Consider the following 12,757-nt stretch of genomic DNA (forward strand, 5'->3'; position numbering starts at 1 on the left):
AGGGAACATATCTCAGCAAAATGATCCATGCACTAGCTTTAAGGTCGTGGGCCCTGAGCCTTCTGTCTTGACTCAAGAAAGGGATCTAAACGGTGCTACAAACAGTTTTGGATACAGCCTACCAGTGAGTGGTCCAAAGGGTAGTCGTGGTCCAAAGGGTAGTCTCAGCCCAAAAGGCCGATGGAATCTAGATGTTTTCAGGGCAACATCAGCTGGAAACCTTGTCCTGCTCTGTGTAACAGCCTCCATTCAGTGCTTCTGTGATTAAGGGTCTCCATCAGAAACTGCTAGAAACATCAGGACCCCTCAGTGTGGGAAAACTAAAGCTGAAAAAATAAACCCAATATAAACTTATAAAACTTGGAAGGCTGAACTGAATTCTGATGTGTTACAAAAAGGCACATCTTACCAGTCAAAAGCATTGAGGGAAGACATACTGTAGGGAGATCTGTTTACACAGAGTTTTAAGCTGATAGTAATAACATCCTATATCCTTAGAGTACGTCAGCGTTTCCCAAGAGCCATCTCACAATATCATTTGATCCCTAAGGGACAGGCAGAGCAGATCTTACCTTTGCTGGATCACAGTTGAGAGGACTAAAGTGAAGTGATTTGGCCAAGTTTCCACTTCTGGGAAGGAGCTAAGCCAGGGCTGGACCTGGGTCAAGGTGCATTGTCCCTAAGCAGTGCTCTAGGTTGGATATAAAGATAGTTTCAAGGGAAGCATTTGTCTTCATGAATTTTATGTTGATCATAATTATTAAGGGCCCCTGTTTGGGGTGTACCATTAATGTGAAATGCACAGACTTGGAGACATTTCGGCTGCAGCTGGACCCAGCCAAGCCACCAGCCTTGGGACCTGGAGCCTCTCTGGGCTTTCCTGAGATCACCTGTCCTGTCTGCTTTGGAGGGCTGTCCTAAGGGCTAGAGGAGATGAAGAGAAAGTGCTTTACAAATGTGATTATTCAATGTCTTAATATCCATGTGCATAGAGAAAAAAAAAATCATATTCCTTTAGATTAGTTTGTTCTAAACTGAGAAGTCTTTTGAGGGCCAAAAAAGCAGAAAGGCTCATGTTCTCTTTCCAAATTCTGAATGACCTGTTGGAGAAATGGAATAATGTAGTTGCATGCTCAGACTCACGGACGTAGAAAACAAACTTATGGTTACCAAAGGGGAAAGGGAGGGAGGGATAAATTAGGAGTTTGGGATTAGCAGATACAAACTACTGTATATAATAGAGAAGCAACAAGGACCTACTGTATAGCACAGGGAACTATATTCAATATCTTGTTATAAACTATAATGGAAAAGAATCTGAAAAACTATATATATATATAACTGAATCACTTTGCCGTACACCAGAAACTAACACAGCATTGTAAATCAACTATACTACCAAAACAAAAAAAATCTAAAGTTTCTCGTGTTATCTAAAGTCTGTATAACTTTGTATCTTTTAAAAAATAATCCATATTCTAAAAGCCAAAATCTCAAAATGCATAACATTTCCCTTTCACTGAGCAAACAATATAAATGTCTATCTTTTGGTGACAGTTGGCAAAACACAGAATGATTAATCCGGGGACCTGCAGGGATTCACCTTTGGTGACCTTCACGTTTATCGTCTGCTCTGATAAAAGCACATGGGCAGCAGCTGCAGAAGTGAAGCTATAGGGAAAGAGTTACATCCAAAGGAAGTGTTCCTTTTAAAATACCCTGAACTGTAAAGAATGTAGATAAAGGTTCTAACAATGATGTACATATTTAACATTCTATACTGTTTATTATCAAAACAGTGTATTGATCGTTTGGAAAATTTAAAAATATGAGGATCCGTTATACCCGTTTATTACAACAGACACTGTCATAGTAAGAACGTAGATCCACGTGGAAGCAGAGAATGTGGATTTGAGCATTAGCTCCATCCTTCATAAGCTGTTGACAGGGGAAAGTGTATTTATTTGACTCTTTGCTCCCTGTTGCAAAATGCAATTGTGTTCTGAGGACAAAGTGAAATAATATTCGTGCAAGTGCTTTGCAAATGTGAGTTATTATTTCCTGGTGTTCTTTTTATATTTAACCATGAAAAAATATGTAGTTTCTCCTCATAATTCTTATTTACTGCACATTGCACCTGTTTTTGCTTTTTCTCTGGGTTCTGACCCCCCTTCTGTTCTGTCTTCCTGGGCAAAACCTTTGGCAATGTTTTATTCTTTCTCAGACTGTAATTCTATTTCTTTCTGTCAGATTCTCTGTTCCTCAGCTCTTGTGCAAGGATCTCCAGACTGCCTGGTCACCTTCACTGACTCTCTTCTCTTGTGTCCAGTCTCTCTACTTAGAGATTAGGTTCTCCAGAGCTGAAAGGGACCTCACTTTTTAGAGATGAGGAAGCTGAGCCCTGGTGTCCCTGAGAAGTTGCTCAGCAATAACAGAGAAGCAATAAAAGCCCAGTCTCGAGTCTTAGCCCAGGGCTTTCTCCACCAAACTGTCAGCAAAGGACCATTTTCTCCGGGCTTTGAATTCAAAGCATACGTCTTAGCCCTCTCCATACCTGCTCAGAGCACTACCTGTTGTTCAACCAAATTTTGAAATTATATCATCTCACAATGGCTACTACTTATTGGTGGGTAGTATGTATCAGACCTTGCGCCAAATGTTTTATACAAATGATTTCAGTGAATGGACATAAATACTCTATTTGAGAGGAACCATTATCCCCTTTTAAGGAAACTGAGATTCTGAGATGGGGAGTAACTTGCCCAAGGACACAGAGGGAGTGCCTGAAGAGCTCTGATTCCATGACAGATCTCAAAGTCTGTTGTACAAACCACTCAACACTTCCTGCTCTGAACGTTCCTTTGAGGACTCTCACACTCTCCTTGGCAGCCCCAGAGTGCCAGGCTGTCTTACTGCCTGTCTCTCACACCTTCTGGAGTCCCACCTCCTCCTCCAGAAAGCCTTCTCAGATGGATCAGAGGGGAGTAGAGATGCTCCTGTCTGAATGTGGGAGTCTCGTGGTCACAGCAGTGTCTCATTTGTCCTCACTCTGTGAGTACTTGAATGTGGCTGTGGCTGTGTGCAGGTGACCCATGTTTGCCTCTGCAGGACTTAATCCCCACCTGTCTTTCAGCACCACTGGTCTCTGGGCAGCTGCTTCAGTCCTGTGGAAAAATTAGCAGCAGCCCAGTTGGTGGTTCTGGTGAACCACTGGTTGGTTTTATCTCAAGGAGGAGCCTGTAAATATTGCTGTGGGGACAGTGGCTCTGGGACCACACTTCAGGGGGGCCATAGTGCCCGTGGGCCTGCTTTTGGAGAAATCCATGGAGGGAAGAGGACTTGACATCACCCCACACCAGGAGCAAGTGAAGGAACTGGGTGCGTTCAGGTGGGCAGAGTGCCGACTCAGAGAGTCAGCAAACTGTTCCCTCAAGTGTGAGAGGGGCTGTCATGCTGAAGTGGGGTTTGACTTCTGCAGGGAGGGGAACTGGTAATACAGAAAAACGGGTGTGGGCGAATCACGAGGAAGAGCAACTGCGTCAAACGCTTCTTTGGAAACAGGTGGCACCTAAACAGTCAGAACTGTCTCCAGATGGTGGTATTTTCCACTCCAATCTGGGCACAGCTGGGTGACTTCCAGGTAGGCGGGTCACAGATGGTCCACCTGAGAGGACTCGGCTGCCCTGGCCCAGGACACCCTGGAGGGCGGGGCCAGCCCTCCTCACAGCCCATGGCCCACTGTTTAAGGGGCTGGTGGCCAGAGTGTGCCAGAGGGTGTCTGGGGTTCTGCCAGAGGCTTTCTACGTAGTTTATCCCATCTAATCACGGATTTGGGGTGATGCAACCAGAACTATCATAGTTACGGGGAGAAGAACAGGGCTTGGTCCCTCTCTGCCTCCTGTTGGTCCTGAACAAGACAAATGGGGCAGCAAATTCCATGACTAAGGGGAACGTTGGCTCCTGGGTTGAGGGTTCTAGACTTTCTGAGGCCCTGACCTGCTGGGGGGTCATCAGGTGGTCCTTTGGCCAAGCTCAGGCTTTCTGCCCAGCTTTCTTTTCTGGGTGTGGCTGGCCTTCCTCCCTCCCCTGTCCCTATTACTCAGCCAAGAGGCCCCATATCTGCTGGATGTGGGGAGCCTCAGAGTTGCCCCACCAGCAGAGTCCCCTGCCAGCCTTCCTTAGGCTGGCTGAGGGGCTCCGTTTAGGCTCATGAGCTGTTTCCTCCGGGTTTGAAAAAAAAAAATACTGCCACCCTATCCAGCCTCCCTTTATAATATCCGGGAGCACCCTTAACCAAGCACCTGGTGTGGGTCCCAGCCAGTAGCCTTGCTGGTCTGGGCTCAGGGAAGAGCGCTGGGGTGGGGAGAGCAGGGGCTGGGGGAAGAGTCCAGGCTCTGGGGTGGGGCAGGTGTCCTGGCCCAGGGGGTCTCTCCTGGTGACTTATTCCCTTGAGGGTGGGCTTGTTGTGTCCTCTCTGCCTGGCCTCTAAGTATGTGGTCTGTGTGTCCCAGCTTCCCTTAGACCTGGAGGGAAGTCCCTCTGTTGAGCTCTGAGTGATGGAGAATCTCAGAAGTGGGCTACACAGGAGGGATGGTACTTAGAGCTTTCGCGGAGGGAGCGGGGAGGAAATTCACAAGTAGGGCTGATGAAGGAGGACTCACGAACCAGGACTGTTGACAACCAGGTGGGACTAGAATGGCCAAGAGCCCTGTTTCCCGGTCTGTAGCCCCAGGAAAGAGCTTGCAAGGTGCTGGGTAGTGGCAGCTGGAGCGGCCATGAAAGCAGAGCGCTAGGAGTTTAGTCTCAAAATAGTAGTGAGGTTTCTGTCACTCCTCACTCTCTTGGGGCTGCCTTGAGGCATGTACTTGTTTGCATGGATGATATATTTTCTGTAAAACTCCCTCCACCCTAAATGAAATGACCCAGAGGTGGGAACGGACCAGGCTACTAAAAGCCTGGAGTCCCCCCTGAAGGGGAGGTAAAAGGTAGAGCAGATGAACACCTGGGCCCAGTGCACTGCTCCCCTCTGGGTGGAAAGTCGTCGTGATCAGGTCTCTGGAGGGAGGAGGGCGGGGAGGCAAAGGAAAGGGGGTAGTCAGAGGGATGCAGGGATGGCACGGACGGGGTCTCCTTCCTTCCAAGGAGACAGGAAGAGGCAGAGCAAGGCTGGAGCCGGGTGCAGAAGCCGGGGTAGGTGGTTACTAAGGCCAGCTCTGTTGGGGGAAGAGTCCAGGCCTTGTGCCACCCCAGGACCTTCCCCTCTGGAAACAGGAAAACTACCAGCAAAGAACTTCATGCCTCAGTGTCCCCTGGCCCCGTCTCCGAGCCCCAACACGGGATATTGCATGTTCACCCCACCCTTCACCTCCAACAGCTACGGCGGGGCCTGGTGCTGAGCTGTCAATGCTGATTGAACTGAACGGACGGCTGATGGGCATTTCCACGTGGGTCAGCTGGTTTGGTCAGCAAGAACCCTGGGACGACTTGTGCCTCTGATGGACCCAAGGAACAGAGCAAGAAATACAACCCACGTCTCTTCAGAGCCTCCCCAGTGCCAGACACATTCTCTGGGTGGCTGTGTCATCATGGTCTTCCAGAGGGTGAATCTAAAGACCTCCAAGTTCACATTGTTGGCATTTACCTCCGAGGTGGGGTTTCCCACCCCGCCCCCTGCCACGGGCCCAGAGCCCCAATCCTGAGCTCTTACCAGAGGACGGGGGGACCTTCAGGGAATGAAGCTAAGGGTGACCCTGGGAGGCCAGTGGTCTGCCTGGGAGACAGAGTGGGGCTCCTCAGGTCTGGTCTATGGAAGGAAAGGCCCAATGTCAGCCTCCAGCCTCAGAGTCCCCGGTGGCCTGAGGGGGGGTGGGTGCCTCCCTAGGAAAGAGGGAAGAGGAGGTGCTGAGGACACAATTCGGTGTCTCCTAGGGACTGGATGACCACGTGGGAGGGGTCCCTCTGCCCTGGCAGGCTGGTGGCGGGAGGAGGGGCGGTATGGGGCCTGAAGCTGAGTTCTCTTGGAGAGCCAGGGCAGTGACACCCCAAATAACCCAAGATTGGAGAACCCTAGGGTCTCTGCCTGGGCCCACCATCCTTCTGCCTCTGGATTCCATTTCCTTCAAGACACCTTTGGAGCCAGCAGTTTCCACTCCGAGCTAGAAATTCCTGTTTTCTTGTATGTAAATGCAGAGAATAGTAGTCACTTCCTTTGTCTTTGCTTAAATGTCAAGTCAGTGATCCCCTCCCTGACCTTCCTGTTTCAAATTGTAACTCTGCCTGCCCAGCCCTCTGGATCCTCTTCTCTGCTTTGTTTTTCTCTATGGCACCTTCCACTTTCTGCTACACTTGTATCATCCATCGGTGGTCACCATTGTTGTCTACCTGTTTTTTGTTTTTTTTTTTAACATCTTTATTGGGGTATAATTGCTTTACAATGGTGTGTTAGTTTCCGCTTTATAACAAAGTGGATCAGTTATACATATACATCTGTTTTTAAAATTCGTTTTGTTTGCCCCAACCCACCCGAATGCTACTGCCATAGGGTGGGGGTCTTTGCTGAGTTTGTTCACTGTGTCCCTAGTACTTTGAACAGTGCCAGGGACATAAGCACTCAATAAATACTTGTTGAATGGATGAGTGAAGGATGGACGCATAGGATCGCTGTAGGAATTAAATGCATTGCTGTATGTAAAGCATTTCATAGGACACCCAGCACCTTATTATTATTGCTGCCGCTGTTGTTTGTTAGATGTGACTTGTGAAGTTTCCTCAGCTACTTGGCTCTCTGTTTCTCCATCTGTAAAATGAGGAGATTGAATCACTAGGTGAACTCTGAGCTTCCTTCCCTCTCTAAGGGTCTGCAGTTCTATGATCTCTATGCCCCCAAATACTCAGAGGCTGGAAAGTTCTTCCCAAAGCTTACATTCTGCTGTCCTCAGCCGTTCTGCTGGGCGTGGAGGTGCTAACTCTCCCTTCGCAGCAGCGCTTCCTCTGTTTCTTTAGACTATTTCTTTCGACAGGCTGGGGCAGAGGTAGGGAATCATGAGTCAGCATAGTATTTCTTGGGATGGTTTCCATTCCAATATATGTATGTTTTATTTTCATTGGTTTTGATGTGTTGTTTCATAACATTTTATTATTTTCAATAGAGGCAATTCATTATGTGCATAATTAGAAGCCATTTGATTTGAATTTCCTTGTTGAGAGTTGTTGTGGAAATAAGCAAAGTTCAGGAAAAAAATTCCTTTTGCCAGACTACGTGCCCTGATTTGGGATTTGGGCATGTGGTCCTTGGAGATGAAGTTTCACTCTGTCCTGTCCTGGGTAGGCGCTGGTCCCTGATCTTGGACGATCCTTATGGGGACAGGGTCGTACCTCAGAGGGCTCAGAAGCACCTGTTTTAGGGGCCCAGGTTGGCATGGCTAAGATTGTCCTCCCAAGGCCTGGGCCATTTCTCCCCAGATTCCCCCTTTGAAAAAAGGTGGTCTGGAACCCCTGGTTTCCCCACAGCTGACTCTGTGGGGACAGCTTTGGGAATAAAGGTAGCTTTATCTTCCCAGTATATGGTATTTGCTGAGTAACTAGGATGGCCTTGGAGGAGGGGCGAGGGACAGGTCTGGCTAGTCCTGCCCTGTTGTTCATACACAGGATTACCTCACATGTCCCAACTGGCTTCCCCGCCCATCTGGTGAGGGCTGGCCCTCAGCCCTCCAGCCCCCTTTTCCTTACCTGCCTGGGAAGCCAAACATGGATCTTCCCGTCAACATCAGCTGAGCCTGGAGGCTTCACCCCTCTGGAGACCATGGAAAGAGACAGCCACCTGGTGAGTGCATCTGTGGAGCTTGGGCCAGAACCTCCTGGCACTGAGGAAACAGGGATGGGGCTGGAAGCTAGGTGGGGCAGCAGCAGTGTGCCTCGGTTTCAGGGGAAACTGAATGTGCCTTTTCCAGTTTGAAGCTACTGGGGATCACGATCATGCAGCCTCCTTTTATCATGGTTCCTAAAAGGGGCCCCATGGGAGGAGAAGCTGATGGGATCTGGGGTCTGGTCAGGAAGCACCCCAGGGCTGTGTGGCTGAATCCTGGGCTCCCGCTCTGTGGCCCCTGAGTACCCCAGCCAGGACGTATGTGCTGTTGGGACAACTTTGCTGGTTTGAGAATCATGGAAGCTTAGCATTCTAACGGGGCTTCAAGGTTATCTTGGGGTAACCCTCCCACTAGACTCATAAACCATCTTAGAAAAGGTGGTGTTGAAGATCTTCAAGGGGATTTTAAACTTCTCTTGGTCATTATTTTCAGGCTTAATAATCTTCATGCTTGGAAAGTGCTTCCTTATGTCTAACCATGATTCCTTCTGCTACAACTAAGATTACTTTCCTCTTCCGTTTTTTGGTAGAGAGCAGCTAAGTGTCCTCTGTGGGAAAGCCAGTCATATACATGTGAAGGTTTCCAAAGGTTTTTTTTTTGCGGTACGCGGGCCTCTCACTGTTGTGGCCTCTCCCGTTGCGGAGCACAGGCTCCGGACGCGCAGGCTCAGCAGCCATGGCTCACGGGCCCAGCCGCTCTGCGGCACGTGGGATCTTCCCGGACCGGGGCACGAATCCGTGTCCCCTGCATCGGCAGGTGGACTCTCAACCACTGCACCACCAGGGAAGCCCTGGGTCTTCTTAAAGTGGAGCAGGTTTTCAGTCAGCCCAAGACCACAGATGCTGTGCACTTGAGAATGGCTGGAGGCCCCAGGGCTGGTCCAGGATGAGGCACCATCTTTAGAGGGGGCTGGGCAGGTTCCCAAGATGGCAGACCAGTAGGCTCAGGTCGCTCTGCTATCCCCTAGACCCCAAAGTGCAGGCACCCCCAGGATTCCTGGCACCTGCCCTTTGTCCCTGCAGGTATGCAGCCCTCACCTGAAACCTCTGTGTTCCATGTTGGCACTGGTGCCGAGCAGCCTTACACTGGGCCCAGCCCACCCTGCCTCCCCCTGTGTTGTCCCTGTGACCTGGCAAATGTGAGCATGAAATGTGTGGGAGTGTGTGTACGGGGCTCTAGGCTGGGGGCTGGGTGGGAATGCTGACTGATGTAACAGTAGCCACTTGGCTTAAGTGTCCTGCTTTGGCAAAACAGCTTCCTCTCGGTATGGCAGCAATGGGGGTGGACAGTGTCCAGCCAGGCAGGGAGGGATGCCAGCACAGGGAACCCAGGGCTTTGTCAGCCAAGTGGAGGCCTTGGCGATGCCAGGCGGCGTCTGGCTCCTCTGATAGGGAAGCAATACCCAGGACTGTCCATGGGGCCCCCATTATGTAGCAGCCCTGTTACCACCCCAGCCTTGGCAGAGAGGGGGCATGGGGAGAAACTGAGGCACCAAGGTCCTGGGCAACCAAACGTTATTTGTTTGGCAACAGGGGGTACTCAATGTTCTTTAAGCTATTTGATGAATGAATGAATGAATGAATGAGCAGGAAGGTATTTTGATTCTAGTCTAATAGGGATCCCCAACATTTTTTCATGTGTATAAGAGGCATCACAAACTAGAAGGAGCTTTAGCATCCAATCAGGCCTGCAATTTTCAAGTTCTTTGTAGTAGCAGCCTCTTTTGTTCAAATGAAATCTTATGTGGAACCCACTGCATAAAACTGAAAAGTTAATCTGCTCTGTTTGAAGTGGGGTAAAGGACTCGAAGCTCTTTACCTACAAGCTGGCCTCCAAGGCATCTCCACGGAACTTCTAATGCTCTGTAGAAACTTGGTTGAAAATAGATGATTGTTCAGCCTTTTCCTTGGTTGGACCCAGAAAGGAATGTGACTATCCTTAAGGTCATGGAGCTGGTTAGGAGCAGAAGCAGGGCTCCCTGGAGCCACCTGTGCCTGGGGTGAGGGGGGCCTCGGGGCTCTGGCCCGAGCCCAGTTTGATTAGTCTGGAGCCCAGTTTGATTCCAGGCCGACTGGGGTCCCTGAGGTTAACGTTGCATGTATGTGGGGCATGCTGGTGGCTGGGTGGCAGGAGGTGCTGGGAAATCTGCCTGTGGGGTCTGAGGGGGCCTGTATCTGCGCGGTTTCTCTGGGTCCAGGGAGCGGGGAGGGTAGGACGGAACCCTGTGTACCTGGAGGTGTAATGAAGCCTGGGCTGGGCAGTGAGGATGGAAAGAAGCATGAACCACTCCTATCCAGTCCAGTCCACACTGGAGGGAGTTCAGGCTCCCCTGCCATGGTCCAGGGCTTCCCCAGGCTCCCAACAGGCAAGGAGGCTTTTTAAGTTCTGTGAAAGGGGGCTCCTGATCTTTCTTGGTACCGCTTGTGCTTCTGGTGGGGATTGGGGAGCACCTCATCCTGCGTAGCCTGGAATACTGGGGTGCCGGCCTGGGGTGCCACCCTTTGAACATCCTTGATTCTCAGGGTCACTGGGAGAGAGATGCTGCCACCGGGGCCTAAATCTAGCAAGGGGTCCTTCCTTGTTGGAGCTTGGTAAGGGGCAGGCAGTGGGAGAGCATGGAGGTGTGCAGCAGCCTGAGGACGGCAGTCAGAAGATCTGAGTTCTGGTCTTGGCACTGCCCCCAGCTGGCTGTGTGATCTTAGACAAATCACATTGCCTTTCTGGGCCTTAATCGCCTCATCAGTAGGAAAATGGGCTGTACTAGAGGGTTTTCAAGATGCTTCTAGCCTGTGGTATGCCCAGCCTGAGTGTGGCCCGGAACTGAGGAGGGAAGCCCAGTCAGCTCGTGCTGGACTTGAGGGGGCCCCGAGAGACATGAAAACGTGTTCAGGTCACTGCAGGTGGACATTCTTAAACCTAGCGTGAGACTTTATTATAGGGTTCTTCTCCCAGTAATGCCGGGTGCTCTGAGTGACCCACAGTGCATCTGGGCCAGAGATCAGGCTGCCGTCTGTGGGTAAATAACAGTCTCTACAGAAAGCCCAGGGCACAGTCCATGGCGGGAGCCACATAACCACTGAGGTGAAGCGATCCAGGAGGTGACTGTGACATCACTCAGCACAGCAGAAGCTCCCTCCTCTCTGGCCCTGCTGGCTAGGCCTGCAGGAGACCCAGAGAGGCCAAGGGTAGGACCCACTTGGGGGCTTGTTAACTTACTCCCATCCCCCACCAGGTAAGGGCCCAGGGCAGAGCTGCCGCAGGAAACCGTAACACTGGCCCAGGTGCCATGGGCTGGGGAATCTACCCCGGAAACTGTGGTATAGAGGGCAGTGGACCGGCTGCAATGGGACTCGGCTTTTAGTCCCTCTTCTGCTCTAAGACGTACCTGAGCGACTTTGAGCAAAGCACACAAATATTTTGGGCCTCTCCTTCCTTGTGTATAAAATGCGAATAATGATCCTTATCAGCTCCTGTCCCGGAAAGTCCAGGCACTGCTGTTTCCAGGCCTCTCCCCGGCTCATCGGCTGCTGGCTTCCTGTGGGCCCTGCCCTGCCCGCTGCCTCCTGCCGCAGAGTGTCTTGAGGGGACTGGATGAGTTTTGAGTAGGGGTCCCCGGGAGCTGCAGAGACACAGGCAGGTGGCATCAGTGACAGCCTGGGGTATAGGCCTGGTCCATGACACAGTGAGGGTTCATGGCTGTATTAGCCCAGGGGGTAACCCCAGAGACCATGCCAGGGGTGGCGGGGGCAGAGAGGCAGAGAATGACTGGCAATGTTAGGCCAGGGAAATGGCCAGAGTCACCCACGCTCTGCCCTGTCCCCCTGTCCCCCTGTCCCCATGAAGACCGAGGAGCCTCTGGTCTGCAGGCAGGTTGTGGAGAGTCTGGCCTTGGTCACCTGATTTCCAATCCTGGGTCTGCTGCTCACTGGCCAAGGCTAGGAGTCAGGCCGGTTCTGGTCCGGGCTCTGTCCCTTGTATCTCAGGACCTTGGGCAAGAATTCTCCTCCCCTGCCTGTTCCCCACCTGCTCAAGACATCTGCTCTGAGGGAGAGGTCAGGCCTCCAGGAGGGATGCTGGAGTCTCAGCAGTTGATCTCCAAGAATTAAGGAAGGGAAATGAGTTCCTGCTCTAGTAGGTTAGACGTCAGGAAGAACTTCCAGGAGGGTGGGGTGGAAGGCTGTGAAACGGGTAAAGAAGGAGGGCTGTGGAATCTCCTGTTCGGGTAGTCCTAGAACATGAGAACTCTTCCCAGCAGCGTCCTGGAAGTGTGATGGTTTGGAGTCAGGAAGATGGAGTAGATGGCCTCACTCTGGAGGCTGTGTTCCTCTGGTCTTGGCGCTGCGCTTCCGTCCTGCTGTCCCTTGCAGCTCTCTACGTGGGCAGCTCTATCTGGCACTTTGGGGACTAGGGCCCTTCTCTTGTCCGGCTCTGTGGGGCCAGAAACTCTCCACCTGTCTCCCACCCTGTCCTACACCACAGTGCTCGTTCTCCTGAGGCCAGGGCCTCCAGGGCCTCCCGCCCCTTCTTGGGTATCACCCTTTCTCCCCTCCCCGCCAGCTTCCCCTCCATCCCCACACCCCACTCTGCCCAACCTTGGGAAGACTTTGTGCTGGACCGCTGAGGCCCAGAGGTAACAGTTTGAAAGAGTCTGGCTGGAGACTACTCACCCCCTCCACCTGGCTCCTTGGGTACCGAGCCCCAGGTTAGTTCCATTTTACACGTCCCACCTCCCTCTAGACTCAGAGAAGAGGGACCCAGGTGGCTCTCCTCCCCACTTCCTGCCGGCCAAGGCCGTGGATGGGCGCGTTGGGACCTACCTGTGGGTGGAGCCAGCATTGGGGAGAGGGACCCGCAAGGCTCAGGAGGTCTCCCTGCCTCCCTGGCTGCCCCCG

At 51.6% G+C, this 12,757-nt stretch overlaps 1 protein-coding gene across 2 annotated transcripts in view; it reads left to right on the forward strand.

The window, feature by feature from the left end:
* TMPRSS13 (transmembrane serine protease 13) overlaps nucleotides 1–12,757 on the forward strand; it is a 77,309-nt gene that overhangs the window by 38,945 nt on the left and 25,607 nt on the right. Inside the window, exon 1 of one of the 2 annotated variants that reach the window (XM_029209464.1) lies at nucleotides 7,586–7,822. The exons of the other annotated variant lie outside the window; for it this stretch is intronic. Coding sequence (XP_029065297.1) covers nucleotides 7,586–7,822 — 237 coding nt within the window. Of the gene's footprint in view, nucleotides 1–7,585; nucleotides 7,823–12,757 lie in introns of those variants that run through there. 2 annotated transcript variants of the gene reach the window in all.

This window comes from Monodon monoceros, unplaced genomic scaffold (genome assembly GCF_005190385.1).
Source record: "Monodon monoceros isolate NGI ecotype Baffin Bay Population unplaced genomic scaffold, NGI_Narwhal_1 Super_Scaffold_7, whole genome shotgun sequence".
NCBI classification, from domain to species: Eukaryota; Metazoa; Chordata; class Mammalia; order Artiodactyla; family Monodontidae; genus Monodon; species Monodon monoceros.